Source organism: Macaca thibetana, chromosome 1 (assembly GCF_024542745.1).
Source record: "Macaca thibetana thibetana isolate TM-01 chromosome 1, ASM2454274v1, whole genome shotgun sequence".
Taxonomy (NCBI): Eukaryota; Metazoa; Chordata; class Mammalia; order Primates; family Cercopithecidae; genus Macaca; species Macaca thibetana.
The window spans coordinates 161908981-161929033 of NC_065578.1; the positions used below are offsets into that span (position 1 = coordinate 161908981).

Consider the following 20053-nt stretch of genomic DNA (forward strand, 5'->3'; position numbering starts at 1 on the left):
CCCCAGCCTCCAGGCTCTAAATGCCAGTAATGCCTCACAGTCATTGCAAAATGCCCCCAAACATTTCAAAATGTGCATTGCAAAATGCCTCCACACATTTCCAAACACTGTCTTCCAGGTCCCGGGCGAGCAGCTGCAGCCAGAAGAGGATGCACGGACAGTGCACGTGTGCCTGTTGCAGGTGGGAGAGCTTCACTGCCAAGGCCGGCTCTCCCAGCCACACCCCCACATTCAGATGGCAATCTGCTGGCAGTGCCTGGCTCTTTGAATACAAAGGACAGTGACACACACACAACCTCTTGTCTGGTTATCCCATGGATCAGAACATTCCAGAGGCTGGAAACTCAATTTCCTGGGAGCAGAGTTGATTACTCTGCCAGACAGCAGGCTAGACTGGACAGCCAGACAGAAATCCAGAGCGTTCCGAGAGACATGTTTCTTCACTGGAGACCAGTGGGGCTTTCGAGGGTTCTCACTCTCCGAGGTGAGCCAGGAAAAGCCGCTTTTAGCTAGGAGCCCCCCAGCTGGTCCCTGCTCTGCCACCTGCTTGTGTAATTCCCCTTCTCCCCTTCCTTCTTGGAGAAGTGGGATGTTTTAACCCCACACTGAAAGCTCCCCTCTATTCCTGTCCCTCATTAAGTCAGGAAGCTCTCAGAGGCCAACCCCTCCTTTATAGGCAAGGAGACAGTCCCAGTGAAGCAATACAAGCCCCAGATCCAGGGCCTCAAAGAACTGAATATGACCAGTTGCCCTTTGAGAGAGCCATTCAGTGTGGAGTGGCCCCCAAAGCTGGAAAAGCTCCTGATTGCCCAAATCATCACATAGGGTAGTAACCATTCAAAAAGAGATGGCATCCTCCTGTCCTTCCATTACAGGGTCCTCACTGACTCTCCTCTTTTACACCCCTGCTGCCCAGGCCCTGGCTCTGGCTCCCATCAGCTTACCACCAGGCCACTCCAGTGCCCCCACACGGCCCCTGCCCAGCCCCCAGGGCTCTGGTCCCTGCCTTGTGATGCCATCACTCCACCCTCCTCAGGGAAAGCTTTCATCAGCCCTTGCCACGCTGGAGAACCTACAGTGTCTGCTCCTTACAAGACAAACTCCTCAGCCCAGCCCCACCCTGCCTGTCCAGCCATCCCTTCCCCTCCCCAGCACACTAAGCTGCCCCATGACCTCAGCCACATCCTGGGCTCCCTGCTTCTGTTCAGATGCTCCTCCACCCTGAACAGCTTTTCCTCACCTGCCGCCTCCCAAATACTATATTTCTCTAAGGCCTCTTCTCAACCTGTCATCTCTAAAAGGCTTGTTCTAACCCAGCCCTGTCTCCATAACAACCAGAATTGGAATTATTTGCCCTTACAGCCAGGGGCCTCTGGTCTTGTTTGTTTTCTAGTTGCTAATGTAGGTTTCTGTCCTTTCCCTGAGCTCTCCAGGGTAAAGATGCCCTTAATTGTCCTAAAACAGGGCTGAGCTCACAGCAAGAGCTCAGTGAAAGGTGGACTGACTGTGAGAATTTGTGCTAGGGATGGAGATTCAGGATGCTGATGGCACTGGAATTCCCACAGCCTCCAGGGCACAGAAGAGAGAAGAGGCACCATGAGTAAAGTGGGCTGGCAGGAGGTAGGGCCGTTCTAGGCAGGGTGAGGCAGCCTGTGCTGGTGCATGGCATGGGGTCCAGCTGTGATGTCCAGAATTCTTCCCTTTACCCCTTGACCTGAGCAAAGCAACTGGGTGGTTGAACCCAGAGAATTTTATCCAGCTCTAGCTGGACAGACAGAAGCTGCCGAACTCCTTGGGAGCTGGGTATGTTCCTGGCAGGACAAGATGAAAAGAGTGTCTGTGTCCCCAGCTATTAGCCCATTTTGAAACCAAGCTTCTGCCAGCAGGGTGGGGCCGGCCAAACCTGTTCTCCAGTGAGACACACCCTGGTCTGCCTGCTGAGTCACACACCCAGCAGTGTCCAACAGGGCCATCTTCAGCAGCGTGATCTCCCACGGCCCTTTCCATGAAAGGGAGTGCACGCACAGTTTCATGGAGTCCTCGTGCCTCTCAGGCCTGGTGAGGGCTTGCTGGAGAAAGAACCTTGATTAGATGCCTTTCAAGGACAGGTTCCATTTGCCACTTGCCTAGTACCTGCCACTCCCCACTCAGTGCCCAGGTAAGGGGCTCTCATGTACTAGGCATGTAGTGACCCTTATTCATCTTGCTGGGATTTCAGTCAGGACTGGGGGATTGGGTAGAGCTGACCTGTCACAAGGAGCACCTCGCATGTGGCTTAGTGGCTCTGCTCTCACCCTCTCTGGGGTTTGGAGAGTGCAGGTGATCTCCCAGCAAGGCTGCCGAGAATGGGGCACACAGGGCTCCAGGAGGTCGAGAATCTTCCCAAAGGGGTAGGGGTGGCTGCTTATTCAGCAGTCTGAGTCAGCATGGGAACCACTGGGGCCTGAGTCACAACAGATGGGACTTCAGCAGGGGAAGTGTTGATCCCTGCCTCCTGACTCCTCTGGGCACGGCTCCTTCTCTAAGAAGCAGTGGGTTCCACCCTGGGCTGGCCCTCCTTTCTTTTCCTGGCACACTGCTTTGGGCAGAGCAGCTCCACTGCTCAGAAGCCCTGACGTCTGGACACAGAAAAATACCATTTGGCCTTCGAGGAGGTGTGGTGGGTGTGCCTCACTGTGGGTCCTCAAAGGCAGAGGGAGCTGCACCCACAATGCCATCGCCAGCACCCCGAGACCAGCAGTGCCCACCCAGGTGAGAACTCCAGAAGGCACTTGCTAAGTGCTACTGAACTGAAGTCGCTAAGTGTCCACTGACAGAAGGCACAGCAGAAGCCATAAACACCCTGATGCCCAGTGCAGGCACATGTTGCCACCTGAAGTTTTTAAATGTAAAAAAATGTAAAAGTTTTGGTGCCTGTCCTCAGAGTAGAGACTTCCCCAGAGATCTGGCTAATAATGGTCAGAGTCCCTTACAAGCTTTGAAAAGCAGAAATGGTGAGCATACTTCAATCACGCCAGTATTAACAAATGTCTATGGATAACTGAGGACAACTTTTCTAAGCAGAAAATATCCTATAAAACTTTGTAGTTTGTGGGTCTTTTGGGAAGATGCTGCTTTCTCCAGTGAGGCCCCAATTCTGGGATAAAGAAGGCATCTTAGCCTCTTGGGCTCCAGGCTCTACACCTGCCTGCAAAGGTCAGGTCCATGGCAGTTCCTAAGCCTGGTGTGGGGGTAACATGCACTGTGCAGCCCAGTGCCTAGCCGACACCTGGCGCTCCATCAACACGAACACGCAGCTATGCCAGCTCCTGCACCAGCTCCGTCTCCACTTCCTGCTCCCTGTCTATTTACTGCACTGTGGGAAAAAGCAGGCTTTCCGAAATGCTTCTCTTTTACCTTTCCCCCTCTGCACCTGAGAAATAGGTTTTTTCTCAGCTCCTAACACTGCTAGGATGGGTTTGCAAACAAGGACCTAAGATTTCATACACAGATATGTCTGTTTCCTTTCAGAAGGGAAATCCTTGGCAGGCGTTTGCCACTTCAAACGCAGCTCTCACAGCCCGAGTGGTGGAGGACCCCTGGCCCTCAGCCATCTCCCTTCCATGGCCCCAGACAAGTGGAAGCCATGGTCATTCTGCCCTTCAGGAGCCCCGTGTTCTGAGGTCATAGCTTCTGGCTTTCAAACCCAGAGGCTGGTTCAACTGTCCCAGTGATGGTTCATCATGAAGAGGGAAAGCTGAGGGGGCCATGCTGATATCTCCTGGAGTCCTGGATGATGGGCCAGCACCCCGGAAGAGCACCCTTGAGGGTCAGGAAGATCCCACTGGGCCAGATGCCCCCCACCCTATGCTAGGAAGTTGGAGGGAGAGGCTGGCTGGCCCCAGAGCCACCCCACGCAGTGGACCAGGAGGTGCTTTCCAGCCCTGGGAAGAGGAGAGCCAAAGGCTGGGAGGTGGCAGCATCCTGAAGGGCAGGTGCTTACCTGGCCCAGAAAAGAGTTCCCTAGAGACCCAACAGTGGAAAGAAACCACTCCTGCTGGTTAGTCAAAGTTTTTTTGTTGGTTTGCTTGTTTGAGCCAGCTCTGTAGCCCAGGCTGGAGTGGAGTGGTGCCACCATGGCTCACTGCAGCCTCAACCTCCTGGGCTCAAGCAATCCTCCCAACTCAGCCTCTCAAGCAGATGGGACTACAGGTGCACACCACCATGCCCAGCTGAGTTTTAAATTTTTTGTGAGACAGGGTCTCCCTGTGTTGCCCAGGCTGGTCTCAAACTTCTGGCCTCAAGTTGTCCTCCTGCCTCAGTCTCCCAGAGTGCTGGGATTACAGGTGTGAGCCACTGTGCCTGGCCTGTTAGTCAAGAATTTTACATGAAGGGAGAGACACTTGGCTGGGCCCTTCAGTGCTTGGGTAACAGATCTCACCTTTGGAAGATGAGCATGTGCACATGCACGCTCACACATGGACACACACACTTCTATATGCAGTCCCCACTTGGTCACATGGGACACACATCCCATGCCAAAAGTGGACTCAGGTAGGGAAGGTCTTTGGAAGTTGCTTGAGCATATCCTGAACACCATCACTGGTGTGGCGCTTCCCAGTGTGCAAAGGGCTTCCCTGTTCATCACCTTGTGATTATCTCCCACCTGGCCAATGAGGTGGCAGGGCAGAGAGCAGTAGCTTTGTTCTGTTTGTGAGCATATTAAGCTCAGAGAACTTTAGGCTGGTCCAAGGCCACACAGCTAAGATGGGGCAGACCCTAAGCCAGGACTCAGGTCTTTGGTGTCTCTTACAGTGATTATCCTCCAGCCACTCTGCTACCAGAGTTTGGTGACACAAACAAAGTCTACAGGGCAAAAAGTTTCTGTAGCTAAGGGGCACTCTACAGAAATTCTAGCATCTCTGGCCAGTTGCTGGCCCCGACTCCTGGAAGACCCCATCCCCAGTGGTTCCAGACACAGGAGGTGCCAGCCCTTCTTCTTTGAGCCAACTGTGGGAGGTTCTTGAAGACATTTAAGAAGTGTGTAGTTACTTAGCCATGTGTCACAATTCTAATGCCCAAAGACCTGGGCTGGAAGACCATCTGTGCCAAGGGATGCCATGCCTGTGGCAAGGAGATCTTGTGGTCATGACAACTGTTCTGTCCTGGCCAGGACAGTGAGAATGAAGGTGCAGTGAGTAATGGGAATGTGACTGTTTGGTTCCTCTCCAGCCACCCTTTGCTCTAAACGCACCACTGAGTACACACAATTGGGGCTGAGAAAACAGGGACTTGTGTTAAAGCTGGTACCTGAAGCTGAGCCCTGGATCTTCTGGAACTCGTCCAGTCTTGCTGAGCTTCTGGTGTGGTCAGGAAGGAGGAAGAAGGAGGGAAGGGTCCCTGGCTACCCCTGAGCACCCCAACTCTGCTCCCAGCACTGTGGGACCTCCTGAGAGCTGATTAGGACCCCAGGTAGATATGAAAGAAGCTTGGGGACTTCCTGGGGGCCCTCTCCAGGTTGGCCACAGAAGGCAATTCTTCCACAGGGCTCAGCACCCAGCAAGCCCTGGTAAGTCCAGAGAACTGTAGGTGCTCAGTCAGAAACATCCACCTTAAATATGCCAGTTAAAAAAGTGTTCAGCCAGGCGTGGGGCTGGTCACCTCGGTGAGGGGAGAAGGCTCTACTTCATGGCTCTTCTCTTCGGGCCTCAGCTGTCCTACCTTGCCTGCTTTGGGAAAATTATCCTGAGCCATTAGCATATGACCTGGAATCTCCCCCAAGTGCTGGCCACGCACTACTGGTGGCTGTGGGGTGACTCCAGGGAAGTCAAGGACACAGCAATAACTAACATTGAAACTCATAGAAAGGACTTCTTTTTGTCATTTTGATTACCACAGGGAGAAAGTCTAGATGGGTGTCAATATGTTTCTTTAATATTTGCCAACCTTCCTTTTTAAGCAAAAACAAAACCAAACAAACAAAAACAAACAAACAAAAATTTTTCTGCCAGGTAAAAGTACCTAGCTAGAATTAAATAATGTTATGTTTTTATTCTATTTATTATAATTGATTACCAAAGTTGTGGTTAGTCTTCATTTGTGGCAAAAGATACCGGTTTCTGTCATTTGGGTGAGTGATATAAAGTTTCCTTTCAAAATAAATACATTGGAATAGCTGGGTATGGTGGCACATGCCTGTAGTTTCAGCTACTTGGAAGTCTGAGGTGGGAGGATTGCTTGAACCCAGCAGTCAAGACCAGGCTGGGCAACATAGTGAGACCCCGTCTCTAAAATAAATGCATGAATAAATAAACAAATGCACTGGAACTGATAAGTAATTCTTTAAATTTTAAGTAATTAAGTAAATAATAGTTGGCATGATTTTGCAAAAATTGTGACAGCAGAACGCAAATGACAGAGGTCTGGGAAACATGATTGCTCGTAGTGGCAAAAATACCGTGATGTGACAGTGTGACCAGGAGCCCTGAGTCAGGAGTCAGGAGACCATGCTCTGGTCTTGGTCTCCCCTGCCTAGCTGTGCAGCCTCAGGCCGTCGTCTCACCTCTCTGAACCTCAGTTTTCCCAACTACAGCATGCCCTGTAAGGCTTCTTCTGAAGGAAGGCAGTTCGGCAGTCTGCGATTCATCCCTTGCTGAAGTCACAAGCAGCCTCCTTCCCAGCCTGTCTTCATCCCCTTCCAGGCCTCGCCCTTGGGCGCCCTGTGGGGGCGGGAGGGGAGGGGCTCCGGGTCTAGAGCTGCTTTTCTCCCCACCTGTGTCTCTACAGATCCCCTGTCCCCTCCCCGTGCCTGAGCTGATTTTGTTTTCAGCTGAGTTTGCTCTCCTGGGGCAGGCAGGCCTCCGTAGAGACATGCCAGGGCCCTGGGGGAGAAAGCAGAACCTCACCCTTGCAAAGGGTAGGGACGGCTCTTCCACCCGCTTGGGAAATTCTGCTGCATTTGTCTCGCTGAGCCTAGTGACAAAAGGAAAACTCTCGAACCAGAAAAAAGGCACCAGAAGATCCCCCCGAGGACTGTATTTTGATGACTTAATCCCATGCCCTGCTTGCTGGCTTCGAAACTTGGCCAGCAGGAGGGGCTTGGCCCACTTCTCCCCCTGCCCTTCTAGGTCCCTCCCTCCTCTTGCTCTTCATACCCCCCTCAAAGTCCACTGGGGTCCAGACTCAGTTCTGCCAGATTTATCTGTGAGGTCACGGGCAAGCCCCTGCACTTTTCTGTGGTTTGATTTCCCTGCAAAGAAAATGAGAATAACAAAGCCTGGTCCACCTACTGAGCTCACAAAGACTGAAGGACAAGTCAGGAGGTGAAAACACAAGCAGTTTGTACAAGTTCAAAATGCTTCAATAATTCAAGGGATTATTAAATAACCGGGTGCTGCAGGTTGGAGCACTTCCCCCTTGAGAGCTGACTGAGAACACAGCACAGCTGAAACAGCCTTGAAAGCCACCACCTGTGGCTCATCCAGAACCCAAGACCCCCTCCCCAGATGTCCAAGACTCAGAACCTAAGCTGGGGAAGCAAGGCTTGGAGGTCACCTGGTCCCACGCCTTCAATGACAGATGAGGAAACTGAGGCCTGGAAAGGTTTAAGTTAGTGTATGCTGCAAAATTTAGCTTTTAATTATATCTTCTTACGCTGTTGTTTTGTCTGTCATTTGTTTTCCAGTATAATGTAAGGACTTTAAAGACTTGTTGGTTGAGTAGAGTAGTTTTTGTCAGGGCCAAAAAAAAAAAAAAAAAAAAAAAAAAAAAAGCCCAAAATGAAACTCCACCAATTTCTGCTGGAGCAAAATAAAAAAGTTTAGAATTATCCTTGATTCTTCAAATCTTCTCTCTAAAGTTTCATATTAGGGGAGAAGGAGAGAGAGCAACAGCCAACTCATCCAGAAGCTTCCTTCTCTGGAGAAGACAGAATTCCATCCTCTGTGGCCAGGGAATTGTCTGCCTCACAATATCTCATCAGAATGGAGGAAATCGAGCCCCAGGCCCATCCAAGCATAAGTGTTCCCAGCCTAGCCATCAACTCAGAGCTCTACACAACATGAATGGAAATGATTGAGGAAGACTTGTTGATTAGTGAAGCTAAAGGAAGAAGAACTGGCTTCTGTTGTCTCTGGGGAGAGTGGAGGTCCTTCCTGCAGACATCCTGAGAAGGACCCACTGCTGACCGCATCCTGGGCTGCCAAAGCTTGGTGCTCCCCACTTGCTAAGCAGCTGCCACACTGAGTCCCTTGGCAGTGACGAGTCTCCCTGTACATCCTGACCAAAATGCCCTGGTCTGCCCTCTCCATCCCGCTACAAGGATCCACACTGTCAGGACAGTGACTGTTGGGAGTCTGCCCTCTCCTGGGTCAGGTGCTCCTCCCTGGGGCAGGAGGCTGGAGGGGCCAGCATGCTCACTCAGCCCCTAGGAACATTGTTGTGAGGTTGTGTGAAGGCCTGGGAGGCTTACGAGACCTTGGGAGCTGGCAACATGAAACCAGTTGCCCTCCTTGGGGGGATGCCTATTCTTTGTGAACAGTCAGCAAGCTACTCCCAGACTGCAGCCCAGACCTAGGGGCATTCCTGCTCTGCCCTCCATCCTGTCTGCTAAGGGCAGCCCTCTCTCCTTTCACACTCAGTTCAAAGCTCAGCTCCTCTAGGAGCCGATCCCGACTTCCTGCACCTGGAACTTGCCCTTGGAGGACACCACTTGAATTTGTTCACTGGAACCGTGTCCTCCTCCCTTTGCAAGCCCATGCTTCTGACATGGGGCCATTCTCTGACTTCTCTCCCCAAAAGAGCGACACAGAAGCCAGACATCAGAGTTTCAAGGAGGTGGTCTGAGCCACCATCTAGTCTTGCTGATGATAAGCCTGAGGTCCAGCAGAAGAGGAGTCCCCGACACAGTCACGGGGAACCAGCCCTCAGACCAGTGTTTCTTCCTTTTCTCCACATTCTCTCTGGACTCTAAAGGAGCCTTGCTGGCTTGCCCAGTCCTCAGTCAGGAGGCAGAGCCTCAACTCACCTGCCATGGAGGGGAGAGCAAGCCCAGAAAGGAAGCTCCCCGAGCTCAGCCCAACCCTAAAGGCAACAGAAGCTTCTTACGGGAAGCAGAGCCACTCTGATGGACTGTGGCTTGGAAAGGAGGGCCCCTCCCAAGGAGTACCCAGACACCAACGTTTGCCATAGGCTTCTCTTTCAGTTTAATACAAGGAGTGTCCCAGTGGCAGCAGTGTGTCTGTGAAAGCACACGGCGTGCTCTTTCCACACGGAGAGGTGGCCCTAGAGCCGGCCCGCCCGCTCCTGCTCACTCACCTCCATTTTCTCTCAGAGGCACATTCTGTCCCTTGGCAAGTAGGATCACTGCCTCTTCTTGTTGGGGTGAGAGCCTGGGGCCCTTCTAGGACCCTCCTATCTCCCAGGGCTGGGTGGGGGTGAGTCACAAGCTGGCAGCGGGGATACTGAGTTGGCAAACACATCAATTGCTCCCTCTTGGAGCAGGATCCGTACCTGCCTGGGAGTAGGAGGCTGTGGTCTACTATCAGTCCCTCACCTGGACTTTTCAAGAAAAGACGAGAGGCCAGGCAGGCACTGCCGAGGGAACCCAGCTCACACACCTGGAAAGTGGCATTTGGAGCTGAGACACATGGTTTGGAAAGAGGGAGTTGGGTCTAAGTCAGGGTAGTTACTCAGCAGAGCTACTTGTTGTGCCTCAGTTTCCCTGTCTGTGAAGCTAAAGTAAATGAAGTCCTACCATCTCTCCATCCTGTTGCAAGGGCTAATTAACTGCTGTTTTCCTGGTGCCTGGAATGCTCAGATGAAAGCAAGGAGGAAATTAAGAAGCTTTTATGCATCTGTAGGCTTGAAGCAAAAATCTGGGCTGGAGGAATTAACACTGCCTCTGACCCTGGAGGGACCACCACACAGGCTTTAGCTATGGGGCCCGGTAGCTACTCAGAGTCAGCTCTCAAGCCACATGCATCCCTAAGTGAGTCCTTGGCTATGATTTAGTCCAATTGCCTTGCTCCATAGTTGAGAAAGCCAAGGTCTAGAGAGGTGAAGGCCACTCCAGATCCCTCAGTTTGTAGCAGCCCAGCTGAGACTGGAATCCATGCCTCCCACTGCTGATGTGGTACGTCACATCCCTAAACCTCATACTGCTCTTTGAGATAGGAATTTTCACCCATTTCCGAGATAAGCAAGCTGGGGTTCAGCTAGATTAAGAACTTGACTAGAGTCACACAGCTAGTTAAGGAGCAGACTTCACTAAGAGTCACACAGCTAGTGAAGTTCCTGGCCAAAGTCCAGGGTCAGGTGCTCCTCCACACTAGGCTGTCTCTAGGCATGGCCTCTGTTTCCTGTGGATTGGTAAGGACAGTCTGTTTCTGCTGCTGCTAGGGTAGGAGTCCTGCTGTGTTTCTCCCTGGCAGCCCCTCTGCAGTACCTGGCCCATGGCTCTGCCCTTGTGGACACTGGATTAGCATGGCTGTGACTGAGGGTGAACCACCAACCTGGGGAGCACTGTGCTTGGCTTCCCCATCCCCTACTGGAGTGTGATGCAACCCCAGTCCTCCCATCTGTAACAGAGGCTTCATCCACATTTCTTCAGGTCTAGGGTGGCCAAGATCAGTTCTCCTTAGGGTAAGGGTCCCTAGTACATTGTCCACAAGATTCTGTCACAATGGGATCGTCAAACACAGACATATCAGTTAGGCAAGTACAACTGAGAAGAAGCTGGGAGAAAGATTTGCTAGTAAGTCCTGGGTTAAAGTGGAGAAATGGGGTCAATGAATAGGACAATGCCAAGACAAAGGCAGAATTCTCCCTTGTTATATTCTGGGAATTCTCACTTTCAGGCATGCCAGGCTGGATTTAACTGAGTGATTCAATGTGGCAGTCACCGTGGTTACCCTGTTCCAGACCTCCCGCTGGTGATGCCTGAATGGTTTTCCTCTCTACTGATTAGATCCTGAGCAGGGTGGTACAGTGCAATCCACTACCTAAGAACTTTTTACTTGGTAGGACTCCCAGAAGAACTGAATGCTCAGGGCGCACTTCTTGATTTGAAAATAAGTAAACCCTTTGGAGCTGAAGATGATAGACAAAAGGATTGTCATCTTAATCCAGAACCATTCCCTGGAAATCAAAATTGTCCACACTCCTCAGCTTCATTGAGGACAAACCCATGTGATCAAGGTCTATTTTCAGCTTTGGAGTAGAAGGGCTGTGCCTTTCCATGGCTCCAGCTCTCTATTCCCTGCATCCTGGTCTTTGCTGACCCAGAGGAAGATATTCAAGGGACATATTACAAGGACAACTAAGATGGGACAAAAATCCTCCTTTTCCCACCAGAAATGCTGCAGCCTAAAGTAATTCTGCTGCTGCTGGGTCCCCAGCCTAGGAGAGGAGCACATAAAGGAGTGTTGTTTCTATTACAGGAATGAGTGGGGAGACATCGTGATGGAGGGTTGCCAGATTTAACAAATAGATAGACAGGGCACGTAGTTATATTTGAATTTTACATAAACAACAAATAATTTCTAAGTTAAGGCATGTCCCAATTATTGTATTTGGTTGTATTTTATCTGGTAACCCGGCCCGGAAACCCATTAATGCTTACAGCCAAGTGAACCCAGCTTAAGTCTAGGAAGGGAAAAACAGAGCCTCTCTCCTGCCTCTTTTGAGCTAGGCTGACTCCCCATGGGGAGAGTAGGCCTGGCTGGAGGGGATGGGAAGGGAGGAAATGAAGGGACTCAGACTCATGAGTGTCTTGCAGATCCCTAAATTTTAGTATTTAGTGTTTAGTTGTAATGTTCAAATATTGAGATTGTGGAAACCCGCAGAATGGCAGTCATAAGAAGTGCAAATGTCTGGGGTAATGAAAACAAACTCCACTAGGTTAGGAGTTAGGAGGTCAGAGATCTAGTCTGCTGTACCAGTAACCAGCTGTGTTGCCTTCAAGGAGTAATTTCTCGTCTCTGGGACTGCATTTCCTCAACTGAAAAATGCAAACAGTGTTGGGCTCTAATATTTCACAGGTCTGGTGCTGAGAATCAGAACAGCATAACTGAGTATGCAGCTGAGAAATCAGGCAGCAAGGCTAAAACCTGCCCCATCTTTTGCTCCATCTCACCATCTGTTTCCTCTCCCTGAGGTCTGTGGGACTCTGAGGTTCCAACGTTGTCCTTCAGCAGATCCTTCTGCCTGAAGGAGGAGGAGGCTGGCGTGGCCAGCAGAGAGCAGGACATGGACTGGGCCAATGACTTTCTTTTGAGCAGTCTTTTATTTTCCTTAAGCCCCTAGATGCTTTTTGTGTGTCACACTATCTTTGTTCCAAGTTTTATTTTATTATAAGAAAGCCCCTCTACATTCCATTTGTGAAGTGAATAATCATAAATTAAAAATAGTATGATTATTATTTTTTAATTACAAGGCTATTATTGATACAGACTATGAGGTAAAACTATAAGGTAGGACCATTGCTTTTTAAACATTTTTAGAGCCTTCTTTTTGGAATTGCCTACAGATCCTTTACATATTTAAATGAGATATGTACAGGAGGTGACAAAGCTTTGCTATTTGAGGATGGTTTGATATTTAGAACTAGAGTCAGATCTGAGGAGTGAGGTGCTCCAAGTGAGTAGTATTGTTTCTGGTCAAACCCAGGTCATGACAATAAATAAATGAGACTGGTTTTCTTATCTGGCTCCTGAAATGATGCTGAAGACAGTTCTGAAATTTTAGGGGTTCTAGAAACATTCTGAGCAATGGCAGTATTGGTGTCATGCTCCAGTACAGAAACTAATGCCTTTATCCTATTTGTCTGTTGACCTCTGTGCTTCTAACTTGACTGCAAGTTCATTGAGGGCAAAGTCAGATGCTTTTCAACTGTGTTTCTGTAGCGTGCCTCACTCACTGCTGTGCCTCAGCAATTGCTCAATACAAGTTGGCTGACCAAGTGAATATAAAGTATCTGCAGCAAATGATCCTTCATCAGCTCTCAGAAGGTCCTGAAAATATGCTGATGATGCTTGTACAGACAAACTACACCCTCCTCCCCACCCTCCATGCCTTCTGCCACCATATTGGTTTCACCAGAGGGGAGGAATAACATCATCCTGTGCCAGTTGTACCATCCATGGGAAAATCCCACAGACATAGGATTATCTCATGCCGCAGATCTCTATTGCCTTTTCTCCTGCTCTCCTTCTCCCTATGTCTGGACCCCGTTTGGTTTTGCCCAGGTTTCATCTGATTATATGTCTGGCTCCAGTATCAATTATTCCACTTCCTCCCTACTTGGCCTCCTCCCTCTGCCAAATCTTCATGTGTGCTCAGCTCTTCCCTCTTCCCATAGCCGCTCCTGAACTGAGAGGAGATGGGACGTGCCTCAGCAGCTACCCTGCCATGAGTCATGTCTGCAGTCCTGCCAGCAAAGGAGCAAGGAGGGTTGGGTCTTAGGGTGCGGAAAAGGAAAGAGATTTTCACTGGTTGTCAGAAAATGGGCACAGGGTGGGGTGGGGACAGTTTGGGAGTATTAAAAGCTAGTGAGATGACTGAGGACTGAGTTAATTAACCAGAAGTGAAATGTTCAACATGGGCCAAATGAAGATTTTCTTTCTTTCTTTCTTTCTTTTTTTTTTTTTTTAGAAATACCTTCCCGGATTATACATTTCCATGGTTACATTACCCATTTTATAATACTTCACAGTTAATGTCATCTGATATCAACCTGTGAGTGAAGTAGACACATGAGTATCATCCTTCCCTTTTTATGGATGAGAAAACTGAGGTCCAGAAAAATTAAACTATCTAAAGTCATAGAGCCAGAGAGAGGCAGAAGTAGGACTAGAACCTAAGCCTCCTAAGCTCTGATCGGGTAACGTCATTTAAGTAAAGACATGTACCATCTGTACTGTCAGCATAATCATCCATTCTGGCTGCTGGTGCAGTGATCTGCCTTCCTTGGGTTTCATCTAATCCCTTTATGCTGCATTCCTAAGCCATTTTCTCAATTTGGTCATCACCCTTTGTGTCAAAGCCTTTTTATTCACATCTATGCTTGATCTGTCAGCTTACTGGGTTCAGTCTGCTGGGTTTGTTTTGCACTAAGAGTGTCATTTGCCATCAAGAATCAGGAAAAAAGTGAGGGAAGTAAATTCGCAGCGCACCTAGTTAATTGTCCCCTTTCATCCTCAAGCTGTAATATGTAAGAAAGACATAGCCTCCAAGATTAGCCCCAAAAAGAACTCAGGAATGGAAGAATCAAGCACATGACGAAAGAACACCAAACTCATAAACTCCCCACCTTCTCCTCTCCCTAGGACCCAGGACCTTTGACAATCAATCAGGAGTGATATCTGTGAGATGTCTGTGTCTTAAAGCAAATGCTGCTGAATCCTAAGGCCCCACCAAGACAGAGCCCCAGATTCCCACAGAAAAACAGCCTTTATTCCCCATCTGACAATGTCTTGAGGGCCTTACAAACGAATTCCCAAGAATAATGCAGGCTAATGTTGCATTAGCGAAAGTAAATGAGTCATAGAATTTGGAGGCTAGGAGAAACCTTGGGTGCCATCTAGCCCAATACCCCTGATTTTAGAGCAGCAGAAAATTCCTACACTGGCTGGTATGGTTGTATCCTGAGCATCTACTGCAGTGCTTGTCACAGAATTAGGTCTTAATAAATATTTGTTCAGTGAATGGATAGATGAAGTATAGTGGATTGAGATCACTTAGAAAGCAGACAGAGTCAGGATTACAGGATCTAAAATAACCTCTATCCATGTTAATTTAACAAATAATCTTAAGAATTATTATAATCTTTTTTCATGTATATTAGTTCATTTAATCCTGAAAATAACCGCTCGAAGTACTTTGTTATATCCACTTTCCATGTGAAGAAGCTGAGCCCCAAAGTTTGAAGTAACTTGCCCAAAGCCACATGCTCAGTGAATAGCAGAGTTAAAATCTGAACCCAAATGTGTCTGGGTTGTCAGGCAGGCTCCACTCTAGCATGCAGCGTCATATGCAGGAGTCAATGCAGTGGACATGTTCTCTTGGATCTTTGACCATAAGCATAGAATGAAGAGAGATAACCCTTCAGGATTTTCCTAGAAACGTCTAAACTGGTCCATTAATAGACCTCAAGAATGCAAGCAAACATTTCCCAAATCCATGATCAAATCAGACCTACTAGGAAATGGACGTTTTTTAAAATGTCTTTTTAAAATGCTTTTCCCAAAATGTTCTCATTTGAGACATTCAAAAATGTCCAGTCAGCCCAAACGAGAACCACCTATGAAACAATGGCCAAGTCAACAGACCTAGTTAGAGTTATGAGCCTCAATTCACGGACCAAAGCCTACATCACTCTTTTTAGCAACTGGTGCAGGTTTTCTCCACTATAAATCCCAAACCGTCCCTACAAGTACTCCAGGTCTTTTAGGATGGAAGCAGTTCCTTACCGGATATCCCCATGAGCCATTCCCTGCCTGGAACTTGGAGTAGTAGCTGCTCCTGCTGGTGGTCCCATAGTTGTAATTGTCAGCCAAGCCATCATACATGGAACCTAGAGGAGAAAGAAGGGGATTAGGACAGGGATGGCCATGATCTTCATCCACCCCTCTTCCTCAGGGCATCATTTCTGCATCCAGGTCCACTATGCCCATGGAGGAGACCAGGTCTGAGCTCCTGGAGGACAAGGTGGAGAGTGTCATCTCCATCTAACTCCACATCCTCCGCAGCCAAGACCAAGAGAAGGGCTACCACAGACTCCCGCAAGGACAGCTCTAAAACTCTCATCTGTCCCCTTCCTGGGAGCCCAGTGGCTCTGCTGCTGCTTGGGTAGGTTAACACCTACAGGTCAGGACTTGGTCTGGAGGGCCTTGGAGCATGGCCATTCCAGTCCAGGGAATCATCACTCCATGTTCCACAAGGATAAGATTCCCACTCGGGGGAGACAGGCAGGATCCCAACATTCCCAGTCCAGCAGCAACAGCTGATTAAAGACTGATTCGGGGGAGGACTCTGGATTCAAATCTCAGCCCAGCCCCTACCAGTGACCAGACAAACTTCCTCCCCTTCTTTCACCTCCAACATACTCTGGTTGGTGAAGGGGGAGCGGCGATCTACCTCAAAGGTCCAGTGAGGATTAATTAATGTTTTCGGAGTGCTTGGAGACCCACAAATGACAGGCTCTGCAGGAGGACAGAGTGTCATTAGAGTTATTAGTGGCAAAGTGGCTTTGCATCACAGAAAACAGAACTGAATTTGGGGCTCCTAGTGGGGCCACCCCGTCTTCTCCCTTTCACTGGCCAGCAGGGAGACCCTATGGGACAGCCTCGACTCTGCACAAGCTGGTCTGTTCACTGTCCTGCTGTCCTTGAAATATGGCCAATGGTGACAGGCTCACCACTTTACTCACATCTCCCTCCATGCTGAACCTGGCTTCCCTCCTCGGCCACTACCTTCTAATCTTGCTTGTCTCTTGAAGCCAAGCTCAAGACCTCACCCACTCCAGGAAGCCCTTTCTGACCAGCTCTGCACAAGGCAATCTCTCCTGCCTCTAAACACATACTGTCCTGCTCTTGATAGCCCAGGTCTCATTCTGCCCTGCGTCTCATTCCCTCAACTATACCGGGAGCTCTACGAGGAGTAAGCCATGGCTCCGTGGCCTGCCCCACACTCTTGTTAAGTGATGGCCTTGGGGGATGAAGGCGAGTGGGATCCAGTGAGAGCCTCCTAAGAGGGATATGCACTCCTTTTCTCTAAAGCGATGGTCAGATTCCCCCATCAGAAACCCTGTCTAGGGGTAACAGAGTTGGGCAGTGATCTCACCTGGCCAAGTTAGCTACTCCCCATCTGCCACACCCACTTAGGTTCCCCAGCCATTGCCTGGTGGAGCAGGGCTGGAATATCTGAGCTGGGAGTAGAGGGAATAGCCACGGGGCAGCTTTGGAATGAGGCAGGGATCCCCACCTGGTGCCACCTCCCCTGTCCAGGGCCAGGTAACCACCCATAGCCCACAGCAGAGGGTGCTGCCCGATTCCCATGACCCCTCCATCATGAACATTAGGGGTCTCGAGCTGTGGCAGACACAGCTTGCCCTGGGGCCTAGCGGTATTGATATTGGTCCTGGTTCTGGTGCTGGGCAAGTCATCTGCTCTCTCTGAGCCTCAGTGTCCTCTTTTGTCAAAAGAGAGGGTTGGCCTCTTACATCCCATAGGCCCCGTACAGTTCCAGTGTTCTGTGGTTGTGTGATGACAGTGACACATGGCTGACTGCATTCGGAGGAGCCAACTCCTCCTCTCCAGAGATACAGCTCAGCTTATGAGGAAGAAGGGCAGACATCAAAGGCCACACTACCGCCTCGTTTGCCACCTGCCTCAGAGTCCTCTGAGAGGCCTCCCCTATACCCCAGGCCCAGCCCTGACTCCAGAAGGGCCATCCGCCTTTGAGTGACATCCTGGGACTCTGCTGTGTGGCGCATTGAACCTCTGGCTTCCTCCAAGCTCTGGTGGAGTGCACACAGCTCTTCCTCCACCTTTCCCCAGCAACTGCTCCTCTGGCAAGACTGTCCTTATCAGGAAGAGGCTGGAGGTAATCTCGTGGGCTCAGTCACTCAGGACTGGTGCTCCCAGGGAAGGGAGCTGCAGCCAGGCACACTCACAGTCAGGACCCTAGGTGGCCAACTGCCAGGTCTTGTCTGCCTTCCTTCCACCCAGCCCGCTTCAATCATTCTTCCAAGGTTTGATACGATAGAGTTCACTTGGCTCCGGCCCTGTGAGCAGGTATTTCTCACTAAAGGTCAGGTGTGGGTCAGCCAGCTGCTTCTGGATGGAAAATTTGGGGTGGTGACAGACAGAACTCTATGGAGCACTGAGGAGGCCTCCTGCTATGAGAAGGAGCCCCAGGGGTCTTGCACTAGGGCCTCCTTGCCCGTCTTCTGGGAGAGAACCTGTCAGCATAACACTGCTGTCCTCCTGGGTCATCAGATGAACCATCTTCTCCCACCACACCCTGCACCTGCCTGCCTCCCTCTCATACACTCCTCTCTGTGTGAAGGTAGAGGCCTCGCTGCCATGGAGGTGGCAGTGGACACACAGACACATGGAGTGAGAGGCCAGAATACCCTACAGTTCCCAAAGCCAGTCCCCATGTCCATTGTGAATGCTGGTAAAGGCAGGTGTGACTGTCACTCACTTGTGGTTGGGCCAAGGCCTGCAGGCCCTTCCAGGCAGTTCCTGAAGGTGTCTCCTAAGACCTTTCTGTAGTTGGGGTCTGCTTGGCTCTGGTGAGAATGAGGGTAACATCACACCTGCCTACACTGCTAATCTGGCAGAAGGTGACAGTATTTGGGGCGGAGGTGGTGAGAGAGGGGAGGAGTCCATAGTTGTCACACACCTGAAATCACAGCTCGCAGTGTGCCAGAGAACCAAGGAGTACTGGGGGCAGGTGTGCTCTGTCTGCAGGAGCGCTGTTCCCACAACAAAAGTGATTTTCTGTGCTCTTGACTCTGGGGTGTCTGGCTGGTAAGCAATGCCCCCTAAAAGTCAAGTTCAACAGCAAGAGCATGGGCTTCTAATGAATGTAATGGTGCTAGCTCACTCTTCCACTTGGTCCCCAATGTCTCTAGAACGCACTTCTAGGAAGCCTTTCCTGATGAATGACACCTACTCCCATCTCCATCTCACACCCATACCAGTCTCCACCACCATGTACTTCGGATGCTCTCTGAAGTGCGAACCATGTGTCTTCTTTCCTTGGGACCTTGAGCTCAGGGCACTGCCACAGCTGGGTCCGGGCCTGACTGGCCTGAACTGGCTCTTTGTGTCAATGACCTCTTCTCCCTTGCCCAACCCTTGTGGTGAATGTGCTCTGATGCCTGGTGCTTAGAGGCTCAGAATGGGGTCAGGCTCTCCTCCCACTCAAAGAGGTTCCTGGTGAGTGGGGTAAACCAGGAAGAGAGGAGGGCTGCTGTAGCTCTCAAATACCCAAGGCCACCTCCTTGAGGAGGATTCTTAGTTCCTGGGGAATGGGGGAGGGGCTAGTTCCCAGCTCACCCCACAGAATCACTCCTACCCTCCAGATAAGCATCTGCTTTCCCCCTCTTCTCCCCAGATGGGCGCATGCACCATGAGCAGGGATGTGGTGGCTTCTCAGTGACACTGACAGTGTGCCCAACCTGCGTGTCATCCTCAGGAAGCATCTGCCCACCCACAGAACCCCAGGGTCAAGGAGCAAGTGCCTCAGCATCTACCATTTTCTCAGGTATACAAGCAACACAACCTGCTCTGTCCACGTAGCTTGTCCGATTTTACGTCCCTGTTTTGAAGGGGTGGCCTGCCCCTCCACACCTGTGGGTGTTTCTCGTTAGGTGGAACGAGAGACTTGAGAAAAGAAATAAGACACAGAGACAAAGTATAGAGAAAGAAAAGCGGGGGCCCAGGGGACCGGCGCTCAGCTTACAGAGGACCCACGCCGGCACCGGCCTCTGAGTTCCCTTAGTATTTATAGATAATTATCTTTACCATCTTAAAGATAAGGGAGTGGCAGGACAATAGGATCATTTTTAGGGAGGAAATTAGCAGTAAGACATAAGAACAAGGATCTCTGTGACATGAATAAGTTTAAAGGAAAATCCCGTGCCTTGAGATAAACCTTTTAGCAACATTGTTTCATCCTATCACATGGTGATAAACCTTGGACAATACCTAGCTTTTCTAGGAACAAAGTCACACCCTGCACGCCCAAAATCCATTAAACCACAGCACATGTCTCTTGCAAGGACAAGGTTGGGGGTAGGGTCACAGATTAACAGCATCTCAAATACAGAACAAAATGGAGTCTCTTATGTCTACTTCTTTCTATATAGACACAGTAACAGGCTGATCTCTTTCTTTTCCCCACATGTTTTAGGGTGTAAAACCATCTCAGAAAATCTACCGCTCGGGTCACCAATGTCCTGGCACACTGCTTCCCTTTGGTGCCTTAGACAACGACGGGCTGATTCTCTCTTGTGTCATTGGTGCAACTCAAGCTTTCTCACCTACAAAACCTTTGAAAATGGAGG

General features: G+C 50.0%; 2 protein-coding genes across 2 annotated transcripts in view; one reads left to right on the forward strand and one right to left on the reverse strand.

The window, feature by feature from the left end:
* TMEM9 (transmembrane protein 9) overlaps positions 1–20053 on the forward strand; it is a 229527-nt gene that overhangs the window by 62869 nt on the left and 146605 nt on the right. The window lies entirely within an intron of this gene.
* PKP1 (plakophilin 1) overlaps positions 1–20053 on the reverse strand; it is a 49831-nt gene that overhangs the window by 23249 nt on the left and 6529 nt on the right. The window contains exon 2 of the mRNA XM_050764949.1: positions 15447–15550. Within this exon, the coding sequence (XP_050620906.1) occupies positions 15447–15550 (104 nt within the window). The remainder of the gene's footprint in view (positions 1–15446; positions 15551–20053) is intronic.